The following is a 16250-nucleotide window of genomic DNA, read 5'->3' as shown; positions in this document are numbered from 1 at the left end:
CTGGTGAACTATGTCATGCTGCTAAAGTTGTCCCTAAAGACTAAAAATAGTGATTGTTATGACAGGGCTCTTGTAGGGCAATCAATGACCAGTGACCTCAGGAAGACATCATCCAAGGATCGTGTATACATTGGTGAGATGTATCACCACAAACGCTTAAAATTTAGCAATGTCTCAAGAACACATAGTTATCTGGTGTGTCAGATCCATAACTACGTAATATATTTGATACATTACGTCAAACAATAATCAGTAAAAAAGTAGGAAATACACAGAAGTTAAAAAACACACATTTCCCATATTTTTATTGTGAAATTCCAGACAATGTGCCCATTATTTCATATACAGACCCAAAATATGTATTTCAAAATACATGATCAGTTAAAATAATCTGATCATCAATGCTGCCATGTCATAACCAGGGTTACTTTGCTGTTTGTTGCATGTGTGTTATCCAGTCCAATACTAAAATCCTGCTAAAACGTTTCCACTTGGAATACAGAAGACCGGCTTTCGATTGACATGATCGCCCACTTTTGACCTTTCTAAAGACTATGGGCCAGATGTATGAAGATACCATTTTGCGATTTCCTAATTGCAATCACAAGGATTCGCAATTAGGAAATTGCAAAGTGGCATGTATTAAGGTGTGTAGTACACGTTTTGCGATTCTTAGAGGGTTGCAAGTGACCTACCACATGAACGGGCTTGGTGACTTTTCTGTGATCCCTCCACCTGGACCAGGTCGCCTCTGTGAGATATAAATGAGGTAGGTCGCAATTTACAACCCCCTAGGAATCGCAAAAATCACAGGGATGGTGGCCTGCTGAGAGCAGCAGACCACCATGCCTGTGATTGCTTTTAAATAAAATCATCATAACGAAAATGTGCCTTTTTAGAGAGTAGAGTACGTATGTAGAAGTCAAATAGGTTCTTTAGAAAGCCCTCACTAACCAACCTAGTTGGTGACATGCTTCATCATCTGGCCCCACCAGGAGAGGCCGAATGCCACCCTGGTGTGCTTCAACGCCAGAATTACTGCGGAGCTGGTATTGTGTGATTTGTGATAAGTGTAAGTGAGTTACAAATGTCTAGATTGTGTCAAAAAAATAAATGTATTAATTAGCCAATCAGACATGGATAAAAACGAGATGTGGGATATAAAAACTGAATAAATTGTTCAGCTATATCCGCTAGTGTGTGGTCAACATGTTTCTGCCTATGTGTGATAATTAATCAGGCATTCGTCAGGACCAGAATAAGGTGAACCTCGGCTGTGTGGGCGCGCTAAGGCCCACCCTAACCAGAGGTTGTAAGTGTGAAAAATTGGTAAAATTAATATTAGTCAGGTAGTTCTTGTGTTGAGAGGAACCGAGTTTACAATGGGGTGTAATCACTTATTACACCATGGGTCTCGGGAGGGGTGGTGGCAAAATGGCATACCGCCTTCGCTGCCAGGCACCCGCTCGGTACCTGCGTTGTCCCTCTTATGGCCGGACCAGCGGCCATAAGAACTACCTGACTAATATTGTTTTTATCAATTTTTCACACTTACAACCTCTGGTTAGGGTGGGCCTTAGCGCGCCCACACCGCTGAGGTCCACCTTATTCTGGTCCTGACGAATGCCTGAATAATTATCACACATAGGCAGAAACATGTTGACCACACACTAGCGGATATAGCTGAACAATGTATTCAGTTTTTATATCCCACATCTCGTTCTTATCCATGTCTGACTGGCTAATTAATAAATTTCATTTTTTGACACAATCTAGACATTTTTAACTCACTTACACTTATCACAAATCACACAATACCAGCTCTGCAGTAATTCTGGTGTTGAAGTACACCAGGGTGGCATTCGGCCCCTCCTGGTGGGGCCCGATGATGAAGCATGTCACCAACTAGTTTGGTGAGTGAGAGCTTTCTAAAGAACCTAGTTGGCTTCTACATACGTGCTCTACTCTCTAAAAAGGCACACTCTTTCGTTGTTATGATTATATTACCTGGGAGACTAAGAGTGCTCCTTATTTAATTTCCCTCTCTCTCGTTGTTTTTCATCATTGCTTTTAAATAAAGCAATCTTTTTTTTCTTAAAAGCAGCCTGTTTTTCTTAAAGGAAAACGAGATGCTTTACAAAAAGTAAAATGAAAGGTTTTCTTTTAATTATTTTAAGAGCAGGCAGTGGTCTGTGGGACCACTGCCTGCTCTTAAAAATGGTTTTACAAACATTCACAAAGGGGATGCGACTGGGTTACCACCTAGTTGAAGTAGGTGGTAAAATGCGAATATTTTGCGACCGCGTTTACGGTCACAAAACATTCATACATACTGATGCGATTCGGTATTAGGAAGGGATGCCCTAAACACACTCCTTCCTAATAACGAATAGCAAACCCATTTTGTGATTCGGTAACAGGTTACCGAATCGCTTAATTGGGCTTGCTACTTCGGAAAAGCATTTTTTGCTTTCGCAAACGGGCAGATTCTACAAATCTGCCTGTTTGTGAACGCAAAAAGGCTTGATACATCTGCCCCTTATGTGTTTTATTAATATAAGTATTCTTAGATTTCCTTCATTCTACGTGCAGCTGTGGCGCATGTGAAAATTGACAACATATTCTGCATTAGTTCGTTGCACAGATATAGCAAAGGGCTCAAATGGGTGAAATGTAAATGCGACTAGTCGCCGCACAGCATGGTTGATGGGACGGCCTAACAGTCCAGCTTGGATCTTAAATTTCAATAGACCAGAATCCCGGGCATAAAACCTATCAAAAAAGAGAGAAAAAAAAAATTGGTCACACAAAACCATGTTTATAATTTTAAAAACCATTAGATGACTAAGTTACAAAATCCATCATTACATTTTGAAACAAGTTTTGAATGCAGCAAATAAACGGTTCTAGCCACTACATACGGACTTTAAAAATGTCAATTCTTCTGTCTACTTGTACTATTTTGAAGCTTACACTTTGGCTTTCTCAGCTAAAATATCATTCCACAGGTTGGTAGTTCCTTTTTCTCCTTCGATCAGACTTCAGATGGTTGAATGATAGACAAACCAAAACAAATCGACCTTTCAGATACTTTACTGTAGCTTCATCTGTCAAGATGTAATAAAAATATTCGAATCCTCTAAAAGTTGGAAAAAAACAGCGAGTGGGAGTCACGGGTCTCTGTCTTCGTAATGTAGGTGAGGGATTTATTAGACCTTCCTTAGATATCAGCAATTCAGAAGAACAATGGTTCATGCTACAGTTCAAAAACATCCAAGTTGTGACTACACTAATAATATTCTCTGTAAAAGTGATATCTTTGGCAAAATTGGAGTGTTGATGTGTGTCTGTGCGCCCTGCCTTACAAGGGTCAAACCTCTTCAGCTTTCTAATTATGATACTGAAATGTTATGCTAAACTGCGCCGTGGTACGCGTAAAGTGATTTTAAATAACAGGGCAAATCATAAAAGATAAAAATTTCGCTGCAATTGCATAATTGACCATTACTGGGTATTATCAAAGAGCAGGTCAAGGTTACACAGCTCTAGTCTGTAGGGACTAATGGAGATAGTGTCCAGAATAGAAAAAATCAATTTGTGTAAGATATCTGCATAAATTGAACTTGCATTACTCAATTATCATGGAAACGAGCAGCCTGAATAACTTACACCTCCATCCACAAAAGAAATACGGAGGCCAACTATGGAATAATGAATCTCCTTTCAGATGGTAAGTCACACAAGGACTGGTGTAGGATTTAGGTGCCATATGGGCTCACAGCTTTCATACCACCTTACAAATAGGAGAATACTTACAATGAACTCAATTAGACACTTGTCTGCTTAAAGGATATCAATGGTTGCTGCTTGACTAGGGCTCACACATCAGTCAACCAACAGCCCAATTTCTCACATATTGAATTTGCCAGCTATGTATGTCCCTTATGGCCTAAAACACAATCATTATATGACCTCTGGATAACATCCCCCGAGATGCATGTACAAATTGCCCAGATTTTCCACACAGGGGCTTAACACAGCTATAGCATGAAGCACATACAACACACTCCATAACTCACTTCATCCGCCATGTTCTGCTCTCCGGACTCAATCTTTTTCTCTGTACCATTTTAAAATGGACATTTTGTATACTCACAATGGCTGGAAACGTGAGTTGTGGTGCGTTTTTCGAGTGTTTCTTACCATAACTGACAAATTTCAGTGGTTCAGCACGTCTTCACTAGAACCATAACTCAGTTTTAAAACACGCTTTTTTCCAAGGCCCCGCTGTGTGCAGCGACGGGAGCCGGCTGGAGAGCCTGGTCGCAGCCAGGCCCTACACCGACCATCTGAGGGCAGCTTCACACACTGTACAAGTGAGCTGCAAGGGTTGTCTGATGGGCTACGTTCAATCAAACCCAGGAAGCCTCCCCAATGCACATGTCCTGTGTCTCATGCAAGTGGCGGTTTTTGCCCCATTTTTTTTATTTAAAAAAAAAATTACATATTTTTGTTAGTGAAAATTCTTCAATTTTTCCCACAAAAAGGGGTGTTCTTCAGTGTATTAAATAGCTGGGTTTTTTTAGAAAATTGCAATTTGCTGTTTTTTTAATGCAATTTCCACACCTCTGTTAACCCCCAGCACTCTCCTTCCATAGTGTGAAAATTGCAGTTTTAATTTGAAAAAGGTATGAAAAAAATAAATAACCTTCCTCAGTCAAATGCTTTTGACAAAAAAGGTACATGTGAATGACAAGATTCGTATTGATGTGATTAACAATTTTCTGATTCACGATTTTATATGGAACGAATAAACGGAAGTGTTAACCCATTAAAGCCCATGCTACAACTTTTTAAAGCTTCTATCACAAAATCTACTGAAAGGGTTTATACCAAACCAACAATTTGTGCAAAATATATTACAGAGTGGCAGTCACAGCCATAAGGGTATCTTCCAGATGCACATTGCATTGAAACGGATTTGTCTATAACTTTTGTCCCCAAGGAAAGATCTGAACCTAACTTAGCATTAACTTGTCATAGGCATCTAAAATTCGACCACATGTGCAGGGAACAACAACTTAAGGTGTATGGAGGGACAAAACAGATTTACACCAAACATGGAGAGTGGGCTTTTGTTGGTTTGCTGTGCATCGCGTCCAACATTTTGAGATACAGGTGTGTAAAAAATGTTCCAGTAACCCTTTTGTAATTATCTGTCATTTAAAGTCACGAAGCAAGGATTTAGGACTTCTGTAAATTAGAAGTTAATTTTTTGACGAATGTGATTGGCTGGAGAATTTCTTTTCCAACTTTTGCGATCTGGGAAAATAAATTCCATAGCAATGGGTAGGGGGCACCATGAGAGGTATCATAAATGATGTTGGAGCACACAAAAAAAGTTTAAAAAGTTACTAACTAAAACATGGAGAACCACCTAGTCGGCAATAATGGCTCATGGTGCACACAATACAACATTAATGCTGCCCAACATGGTTAAAACAACTTTTTGCCAATGGGACAGGATAAAAACACAATCTAGAAACTGTAAAACATGAAGGTCAACCTTAGTTATGGTGTGTTCTGTGTGCACTTTGCATCATAACTGGCGAATTTCAGGGATTGTAAGTTTTTGAGCTAGAACTATAACTCAATTTTTAACTGTGACTTTTTTAGTGAATATGTCTGATTGAGGCATGGACATTTGAGATCTAATTCATCAATGGTATTATGTACAAAAGAGTAAAATTAAATGAAAAACAGGACTTACAACTTAAAATTATTCCTCAGCCTGTTTCAGACAAAATGCGGAATTGTAAAACAGTAAACTACTTTTCCAAAACCAGACACTTTATAGGTTTAGGTAGAAGGTGGAGCAATTCAAATAAACGGACGTGACCATGCAAAAATCATGCTATTCCATACATGTTTGGGTGTATTGACAATATTTTTCACGGCTACCCCCACTCTGAAAACTATATAAAAGCTTGAAGTAAATATACCCACAGTAGGAACGAGAAAGTTATAGCTCCAAAATTCATGAGGTATGACGACTGTAGTTAGTGGAAGGAACTAGGACTTCTACACTCTGAAGAGAAATGTGAAGACAATACTTCGGGTTGCACAGAGCAGACATGTGCTCAAGTGATTTGCCTGGAACTTTACAATCTCTAAATGGTTTCTCCCAGAAAGCTAGTAAAGGCTGCGACAGGATCTTGTTAAAAATGTAGCAGAAGTTCTAAAAATGCAGGAGGAAAGTTGCAAGATCTGTCAAAATATTAAATTAGGCCTCAGTAGAGGGCAAGGTAAATTCCATCCATTCCGGCACTCTGCACACCATTATTTATTTTATTTTCGAGTTTTATATAGTGCAATCCTGATCCCAAGGTTTCCGAGCACTTTACACAGTTTGCACAGTAACATTACAAGGTACAAAAATACAGTGTACAAAAACTACAATATATGGTGAAATGGATGGGCAAAAGAGTTTGAAGGTTTCGTTGGTTGGTTGATACATGGGTAAGAGGTGCTGTGTCAGTTTTTCCCACAGGCAGTAAAGTTCAAGCTCATTGAGAGTTGGGGGAGATGTGTATCAAAGGACACTGATTGTTTTAGGAGGTGGGGGTTAGGTATTTGTTGAGAAGTAGTAGTTTGAGGTTTTTAATGAAGTGTAGGACAGATTGAGGGGTGCAAAGATCCCTTAGCACGGCAATCCAAATTCTAGGTGCATTTCTAGACAACGATCGGGTGTGATTTCTCTTTCTTGAATTTAAGTGGAATTAGGAATAGAGAAATTGAGCTTCACAAAGGTGTTTTTTGGATGGCATTTGGCAGTTTGTTTGCGAAGTAGATAGGTTTTTCAGTGTAAAGAGGATTATGCAGGTTGTTTTGAATATACTTCTCGCTTTGATTGGTAGACAGTTGAGTTTTTTTTAAGTGTGGAAGTAATGTGGTCATAGCAGCTCTCCCCGGAGAGGAGTCGAGAAGATCCATTGAGTGAGGATTTCATAGGGATAAGGTGGATTTTTGGTGTACAACTGATTGTTGCGTTGCCGTAGTCTAGCTTGGAGAGGACTAGAAATTGCACTACAGTCTAAGTCATTAGGGGGGGATGAAGAGGTTTTTTTGTAGTTGTTTTTTTTTTTTTTAGATGTTTCAGCGTGAAGAAGGCACTTTCTGTTGAGACATTGAAATGGTCTTTCATGCCTAGGTTTTTGTCTGTTGTAATCTCAAGTGACTAAACAGAGTTGGCGATAGAGAGTTTACAGTTTACTGCAGTTCGGTTATCAAGTCAGTTGAGGACATGAAGCAACTTTTCTTTAGTTTGGATGAGGAGGAATTTGGTTTAAGTTTTAAGTTCAAAGTACCAGTATTTCAGCAGTCTCATACACAAGCGTCTCAATACAATACATAAATTGAAACAATAAATGTACATGATATAAAAAGCAACTATTTAACCCCTCCAACAGACCTCCCACCCTCCCCACTCTACCTCACCCACCTGGGGCACTCACAGCTGCATCCATATGGGAAGAATAATAACCAAAAAGCTTAGGTAAATAAGGCAATAAGTTATAGGGTGGGTCCCTCGTCCCTGGTGTATGCTTCGGTTCAGTCAAGCAAAATAATCGCAGGTAGTGGGGGCATGTCAATTCTCTAAGTTCCTGGGAGAGAAATGTTATAAATGGTTTCCACAGGTCTTGGTAAGAATGCCCCTACGCTGTTAATGTCAAAGTCAATTGCTCTATACCTAGTATATGCCAGATACAGTGAAGCCTTTCTAGATATGTCGGCAACCTCTCCGCCTCCCAATGAGCCAGGATCGTCTGGTGAGCCGCCCCACGTGCCAAGCTAATGTGGCATCCCCTGCGAGATGTAAGCGGATATGAAAGTGCATTAGGGAGGCCAAGGATTATATAGGCAGGAATGCGGGGGAGTTGAAACTGAAAATGGGTGTAAATGGCGGCCAGAATTTCTTTCCAGAATTGAATCAACTTGGGACGATCCCATAGAATGTGTGTAAGAGTCCCTGGTGCGCCACATCCATGCCAACATTCAGTACTATGGGCCGGGCTACCTCTGTGGAGTTGGGTCTGGGTCAAGTACCAGTACATAACAATGTTGGTGTTAGTTTCAGTATTAGAGGTATTATGGGTTGAATGGCGCACCATGTAATATATACCCGGCCATTTCTTATGGGTTTAATGTCTATCCGGCTCTGCCACCCAGCAAAGCTGCGCCGGAGACTTCGACTCAAGGAACTAGGTAATAAGGTCATATACAAATCTGTGAAGAGGTGTTTCAGTTTGTTTGGTAAGAAGCCATTTTTCGAAGATTCATCAGAAGTCTTTCCGCCCCTACTCTAACTGGGATTGCATAACCCAATTTGAATATAACACAGCCTCTCATCCTCAGGTACGTCCCAGTCGTCTCTGAGCCTATCAAAAGGGATGGGCCCTCACTATCGAAAAAATGCCCAGTGGAGTGGCATCCCACTTCCTGCCAGACCCAGAATCCCGCCTGATCAAGTCACGGTATAAAGTCGGAATTGCCAACTAAGGGGGTTAAGGAGAAGGGGAATGAAGAGGTTGCTATGTGTTGCCTGTCCATCCCATACCCTCAGGAGTGAGCCAGTTATCAGAGACAGAGGCCCGCTGGTCTGCGGACCCGCGGCAGAAACTGAATCTTCCATAGCGGGGTGCCGGACACTACCAGGTCCATAAACAACCAAGGCTTCTCAGACTTGTCTCTGGACCACTTGACTAGTGAAGCTGGGCTGCAAGATCGCAATGTAGCAATCTCGGAATACCCAGGCCCTCTTCTCAGGGAGGACGCCAAATGAGTACCAGTTTTATTCAAGGCAGACCATCAGCCCAGGCAAATCACTGTATGAGCTTCTCTAGAGATTATATCATCCCTGGTGGGGTTATGATGGGAGAGTCTGAAAGAGAATAAGAATCTTCAGGTGAACCATCTTTTTCAGAACTGCTACACGGCCCAGCAGAGACAAAGGATAGGGTTTCCATCAAGCTAGATCAGCCCTTACTCGCCGTAGTAAATTCTGATAATTAATAAATAGTGTTAACCTCCCTCAATGTCGGTGCCAGCTGAATACCCAGATAGGAAATGGATGCAGTCGCCAATTGTAGCAAGTTATTACTTTGCTTCCAATTCTGCGTCTCCGATTAACTACCCTATATTTGACCCTATACCTCTCGCAATAGGTCATTTACCTCCACTCTGATTCCTCCCAAACCTCAATCTAATACTCTTTTCAATGCACTACCCTTTTTCTCAACCTATACCTCTTTCAATATATCCTCTACCTCCACTCTACAACTCATCCCAAACCTCATTCTACTACTACAATCTCCAAACTAACCCTCTCAAGACTCTTCCCTCCTCTAAGCCTCCTTGCGTCATCTCATATCGCTTTTACTATTCAGATCTCCCAAACAAGCATTTCTAAATCCTTCCCTCGGACTCTTCCCCCTCCACCTCCCCTTTACTCATCCCAAATCTCCTCTTACTACTATGAGATCCAAATAACCCAAAAGAAAATTTCTAAAACCCCACCCACTCTTCTATCCCTCCACTATCCTTTTCAATACAAATAACAGACTAACATGTCCACCGTTCGAATACATTTTTTATATTTCCCTGTTCTAATTCACCACTAATCCTTGTTGGGTATTGAAGTAGTGTGCTACCTGCCGAAAAGCGCTTCAACACCTCACCAGGGGTAGCAAGCTCTATGTAAATGCTAACCCTTCCCTCTTCTATCCCTCCAATATCCTTTTTCAATACGAATAACAAACTTACATGTCCACCGCTCAAATTAATTTCATATTCTCCTATACTAATTTCCCCACTAATCCTGTTTGGGTTCCGGAGTAGCGCGCTACCTGCCAAAAAGCACTTAAACTTCTCACTAGGAGTAGTAAGCACTATACAAATGCAATTACAATTCTGGGCTATGTAAGTCACTGTCTCAGGTAATGCAGAAATATTAAGGGCCTGTGATTTATGAAGATTTATACGGAAGCCTGAAGTCTCTCCAAACTCTCTCATCTCCTCTAAAAGGACTGGTAAGGTGTCTCGAAAATTTTCTACAGCTACTATAAACGTCATCAGTGTATAAGCTGATGACATGTTCCTCCCCACCGAAGCACCAACCGTGATGGTCCATGTTAAGAGTGAATAACAGAGGTGACAATGGACACTCCTGTTGTGTGCCCAGGCATATAGGGAAAGATGTAGAACTCCACCTGTTAAACCTGACGGACGCTTTCAACTCCCCTTTGTTGCTCAAGATGCGGACTTGAAACGCTCTCCCAAACCAAAATGGGCCAATGTCTCTTAGAGATTGGGCCAGTGAACACAATCAAAGACCTTTTGGGCATCTATACCAAGTAGCATGATCTCCCTTTTGGAGCAGTTGGCCTCATCTATGAGTTAAAGGATTAGTTTAGTATTATCCGGTATTGTCCCTGGGGAGTGAAACCTGCCTGATCTGGGGCCACCAGTCCAAACATCAAAAGGCCTAGATGGGCCGCAAGAGTGCCAGTGAAGAGTTTAGCATATACGTTTAGCAGTGAGATGGGTCTATATGACCTACGTTGGCAGCTGTCCTTGCCGGGTTTAGGAATGACTACAATCAATGCTTCCAACACCGAGGGGGGAATCGTGGCCATGTTGGCGATCATATTAAAGAGTCTCATGAGAAGGGGTGCTAATAGGTCACAAAAAGGTTTTATAAAAAATTGCTGGAAAGCAACCCGGACCTAGCGATTTCTGTTTGGAGATGGCAGTAATAACTTCAAGGGGAATCCAGAGCCGCTGTCAAAAAGGTTGTGTTTGCGTGCTGAGGATACTGTTGTGGCCTACAACTTTACCTAGTTCTAGAAAGATAGCAATTTTATCTGTAAACGTGCTGCAGGTTAAGGGCTGAATTTCCTACGAGCAGCGTAAAGGTCCTTGTAAAAGTCTCTTAACGTGGAAGTAGTAGGACAATTGCCTTCAACTACTTTACCTTCAGTCGTCCCTAAGGATTCAACTCCTGATGCCTAACGTTGCACCCTGAGCTTATTTGATAATAACCTCCCACACCTGTTAACCCTAACATATAAACAGTGCCGAAGATGGAGCAAGGAATACTTGGCTCTATCCAGATACAACACTGTTTCATGGTGGGCTCCAATTGGCGCCATATCCTAGGAGCCTCGGAATGATAATGGAAACACTCTAGCCCATGCACCTGATTTTATAGTCACTTTTATCCCTTCTTAATTTATTATCTGGCGAGGATACTGCGAGAAATTCACCTCTGATGACTGCTTTTAAGGTATCCCACACCAGCACAACTGGCATATCTGGAGTATGATTAATACTAAAATAGCCAGTGATAGCTTTCCGTATTTGCTGAACCACAGCTGGCCACCGTAAGAGGGTCTCCCTCATTCGCCACGGTCGGAAGGCAGTGTCGACAAGAGGTAGTTGTAGTGCTAGAACTACAGCCGAATGGTCCAGAAGTTACCGTGGCTCTATCTCCACTGTCAAGAAGGGAGTAAGATTTATGGGTGTGGGAGCAAAAGGTGTAGTCTTGTGTCTGCGGGTGACTCTCCCGCCACAAATCTCTCAAACCCATCTTGTACAGCCAATGGCCACCATACAGAGACAGCACACCTATACCTCCTTCCCTATGGGTAGAGTGGTCCAAGTCATTATGAAACACCAGGTTGAGGTCTCCCCCAATTAAGACCAAACGATCCTGCATCATCAAGGACTCTGCTACTGCTGTCCTCAAAAACTGTTCCTGTCCCTCATTGGGGGCGTATATATAGAACCCAAAATCAGTGTGTGTGGACCCATCGGTATCTAGAGGAAAAGAAGGCGGCCCTCGATTTCTGCAAGCCTGATTCCACTGCCCCCGAAAAGAGTATGAGATTAAGATTGCCACTCAAGCCATTTTACGAGCCATGTAGGAAAAGTATTGGTGAGGGAAAGCTTTGGATAGAAGTCTATGCCAATTGCTCGCAATCAGGCAAGTTTCCTGAAGTAGGCATATATCAGCATGTGACTGTTCTAGATAAGCGATAACATTGCGTCACTTAGTGGGGTTGTTGAGCCCTTTCACGTTCAATGCAACCACTTTCAGTATATTATGTGGAATGGGGTGTACAGGGCTCTAGAAATCTGCTACGCCAAGGCTGCTGAGTCAGGTTATGGGGAACATGCTGCAAGGTAGCCGCCCTGCTGTAATTGAAAACCATTGTGTAAGGATTATGCTGTATATGTGAGTACACCAGTAGAACAAAACACAACTGAAACAACAACCAGATCAAGATCAAAGTCCCTGGAACGTGGAAGTCACTGCATTGAGCCAGTGCCAGTTCAATGGAAACAAAGTATATGGGGTCAGTGGCAGTCGAACTTCCAGAAACAGGTATCCCCGGATCCCCAGCAAACCCTCCAAAAGCTAGAAAAGCATATTCACGGCCCCATCCAGATCATACAATGTCCTGCATTGTCTATTCTTCTGACAGCTTCTCCAGGACAGCCTTCCACTCCTGAGCAATTGTGGCTGAAGCAGGACTTGGGGTTCCAGAGTGGGTCTTGTTTCATCACTAGCGAGATTGCAGTCCGCCCCCTCACGATGCAGTGGTTGGTCAGGGGACAGGCATCTCAGAGGGTTCAATTTGGAGCAGTTTGCAGGCCGACGTGAGTGAACAGAGGTGATGACGTTTCCCCTCTTAGGGAAAGATGAGACAAAAAAGAGGGATGGCCCCAGGTGTAGGATAAGTTCTTATCGTGGAGGAAGGTGGTCACCGGGCCAAGCTCACGCTGCTTCTGTAGTGTTATGGCGGAGATGTCCTGGAATAGTTGCAAGGAGTAATTGTACAGAATTAAGGAAACCCAACAACAAGAGAACAATGCAAAAATGATAATACATACGGTCAATGAGAACCCAGAAGCTACAATGATTATAGCAAAAGTACAAAACAATTTTTATTATACATCAAATATGTGTAAAAACAACGTAATCATTCTTGCAAGGGCTAACGTATCCAACATACACACTTTCAATCATACACTCAGAAATATACAAACATATAAAGATTTGTAAACAATGATATATATATAATAATTAGTATTACACAGATTGCATAAAAATAGTGTGGCACAAATTTTTGGTTGACTAGAATGTATTCTACGCGCGTTTCGGCACACACAGGTGCCTTCGTCAGGAAAAGTTGGCCACTGAAAAAGGGACAATGATAGTTCTGGAATATCTTTATAATAAAGGACCAGATTCTTATAATACGATGTGCACAATAAAGTTGGTTTCACAGAAGCAGATGAACTTAAAAAATGGAGTCACAGGTGGTCCAATAATATTCCTAATTTTAGCAGCGAAAAAGATTATAATATCTTTGACTAGCGTAGGAAAAGACGTGCGCATTCTCGGAAGCGCTGCACCGTAAGCTTGGACATTATCAAATTGAAACATTTCCCATGAAATAATGGATTCAACATATCATTGTGGACCTAGAAGCTTACGAACGAGGTAAAACGGACTCCCTACATCTTGCGCTATATTGCATCTTTACGAACTTGGATGGTCTTCATATCAGAGGTTTTCAGCCAACTTTCATCAATATATTTCAAGATATTATAATCTTTTTTGCTGCTAAAATTAGGAATATTATTGGACCACCTGTGACTCCATTTTTTAAGTTCATCTGCTTCTGTGAAAGCAACTTTATTGTGCACATCGTATTATAAGAATCTGGTCCTTTATTATAAAGATATTTCAGAACTATCATTGTCCCTTTTTCAGTGGCCAACTTTTCCTGACGAAGGCACCTGTGTGTGCCGAAACGCGCGTAGAATACATTCTAGTCAACCAAAAATTTGTGCCAATCTATTTTTATGCAATCTGTGTAATACTAATTATTATTTATATATCATGGTTTACAAATCTTTATATGTTTGTATATTTCTGAGTGTATGATTGAAAGTGTATGTTGGATACATTAGGCTTGCAAGAATGATTACATTGTTTTTACACATATTTGATGTATAATAAAACTTGTTTTGTACTTTTGCTATAATCATTGTCGCTTCTGGATTCTCATTGACAATATGAATTATCATTTTTGCATTGTTCTCTTGTGGTTTGGTTTCCTTAATTCTGTACAATTATTGTGAATTCCCTATATTAAGGAACCATATCCTCGTAGTAGGGGGCCCTTCTCTTTACATTCATAGCTGCAAGGAGTGTCATATAAATTGAATTGGGTGCATGTCTTTAGCCTTGTGCAGAATCTGTTCCTTCACAGTCAAATCATGAGCGCATGTCAAGATATCCACTGGGGGAGAGTCCCTGGACCTTGGTAGGCCCACACTGTGCACTCCGTCCAAACCTATGTCTGCAATCTGTGTCTCTCCGAGTTTTGGGCAAAAAGGGCAGTCACATAGGCCAGGATATCTTCTCCTTTCACTGCCCTGGAAGAATCCCGAATCCTTGTATTGCTATGTCGAGATCTGTTTTCAAGAGCCTTTGTGTGCGCCTAGAGATTCATTTACTGATCTTTAAGGCAAGAAATGTGTTGCTGTAATTGCATAATCTCTTCATCTCTGGATATTTCATGATTCTCCAGGGTATCGACTCTTTCCACACTTTCGGTCACCTCCTGAACAGCTTGTAATTCGTGTGAGAGATCCATCCTGACCCCCCCAAAGGTCCTCCCTCAAGGAGGAGAAAAGTGTTTCTCTGTAGGAAATGAGTAACCAGGCCTCAATGTCATCTCTCGGGAGACGGGGCGCGGATGGTAATTAGGGGAGTGCGTCGCCACTGAAGAGCTAACCTGCCTCGTGAGCATGTCTTTGAGTGTGCTGACTTTTTTGCCAGGTGGCGTCGTCATTTTGGAGGCCCGGTGTACTGGTATACGTGATGTTGCTACGTCCAGTCAGAGCCGTTGGAACCTCAAGGGGCGTCTGAGCGGAAGAACCAGTGACTCTATCCGAGCAAGCTATCAATTCTAGTAGTACAGCCACCTACTGGATACCATCTTCATTTGGATTCATGCAACAAGGGGTTGAGCATCACCTGTGGGGAAGGTCTCAACCGGCAAGAGGCTAGTTGATGGAGCAGGGAATTTTGGCTTAATCTTGTTTATTGAAGAAATCGGCTCAGCCGATGAGAAGAAACCTGCATTGGGGAAAAGCATCAGGAAAGCAGGTCCCGGGAATGGGACTGGATCTTCAAAAGGATTTCTATTCCAATCATTGTTATGCTCTGATTGAAGTTCTTTTGTGAGACTATGTCTTGTCGCAAGACTTAACTGAATGAGAGATGATTGCTTTGGTGTATCAAGTAGGCTTGGATAAAAAGAGTTTGGTCTCCACCCTCTAATGGCATTTGGGTGCACCAATAAATAAAGAAAATTGAAAAGGGGTTGGAGGCCAAGGGGTTGTGTTGCAACTGGCTTGCTCTCAAGAGCTAAAGGAAATTTAGTCACTTAAGCACCAAGATTATGTCAGGCCATCAAACCTAAGAGGGCACAGTCATGGATGGAAACATACAGAAGCATTTGGCAATGCTGGGGTAGTTTTCCGGTACAGTCTAGCACCTGAAAAATATTCATAGTATGAGGAATATGTGGAAGAAGTATCCATCAGAAATATTCAGTACAATATTGGCAATGAGACTGTCAAAAGAACTAAATGACGTAGCTCTTGAAGAACATTGTGGCTTTATTCTGGACAGATTTCCAGTTATGAAAATGAAGGTTAAAACATCCAAATTAAAATGGTTGGAAAGGAAGGGAAACAGTGTGTTGGGAATTAACATTTAGAACACTGCATCACATGACCCTTTAGTATGCAGTTTTCCAAGTGGGTTAAATTGTTGCTCATTAAACATCTAGTGTGGCTTGGAAAAATCGAATAGCTGATAAAAAAGAGGTTTATGTTAGGAATGACCCTACATACGAAATTTGAACAAGCAATAGAATTGGCAGTAAAACTTCGTAAAGCTTTGGCCTCGATAGGGTTCACGAATAAAGGCCAAAACGTGTGGTATTTATTGTATACAAATATCCCGGCACTCAGAAGTAGCAACTATTAATCATATTGGTATGTAACCAAAAAAGAAACCATTGGATATTATCACAGTATCACTGGCAACCAAACAGATATAGATTCGTCCAAAGTGCGTGCAAGGAATTTTTTTAATTTAGAAAAGC

The 16250-nt window shown here is 41.5% G+C and overlaps 1 protein-coding gene across 1 annotated transcript in view; it reads right to left on the bottom strand.

The window, feature by feature from the left end:
* Positions 1-1764: 1764 nt before the first annotated feature.
* Positions 1765-16250, bottom strand: part of DET1 (DET1 partner of COP1 E3 ubiquitin ligase) — a 142665-nt gene continuing 128179 nt past the window's right edge. Inside the window, exon 5 of the mRNA XM_085644466.1 lies at positions 1765-2772. Coding sequence (XP_085500592.1) covers positions 2583-2772 — 190 coding nt within the window. The 3' untranslated portion in view covers positions 1765-2582. The remainder of the gene's footprint in view (positions 2773-16250) is intronic.

Source organism: Triturus cristatus, chromosome 3_1 (genome assembly GCF_964204655.1).
Source record: "Triturus cristatus chromosome 3_1, aTriCri1.1, whole genome shotgun sequence".
Classification (NCBI taxonomy): domain Eukaryota; kingdom Metazoa; phylum Chordata; class Amphibia; order Caudata; family Salamandridae; genus Triturus; species Triturus cristatus.
Note: the sequence above shows the minus strand (reverse complement) of the source record. Positions and strands in the feature narration are given on the sequence as shown.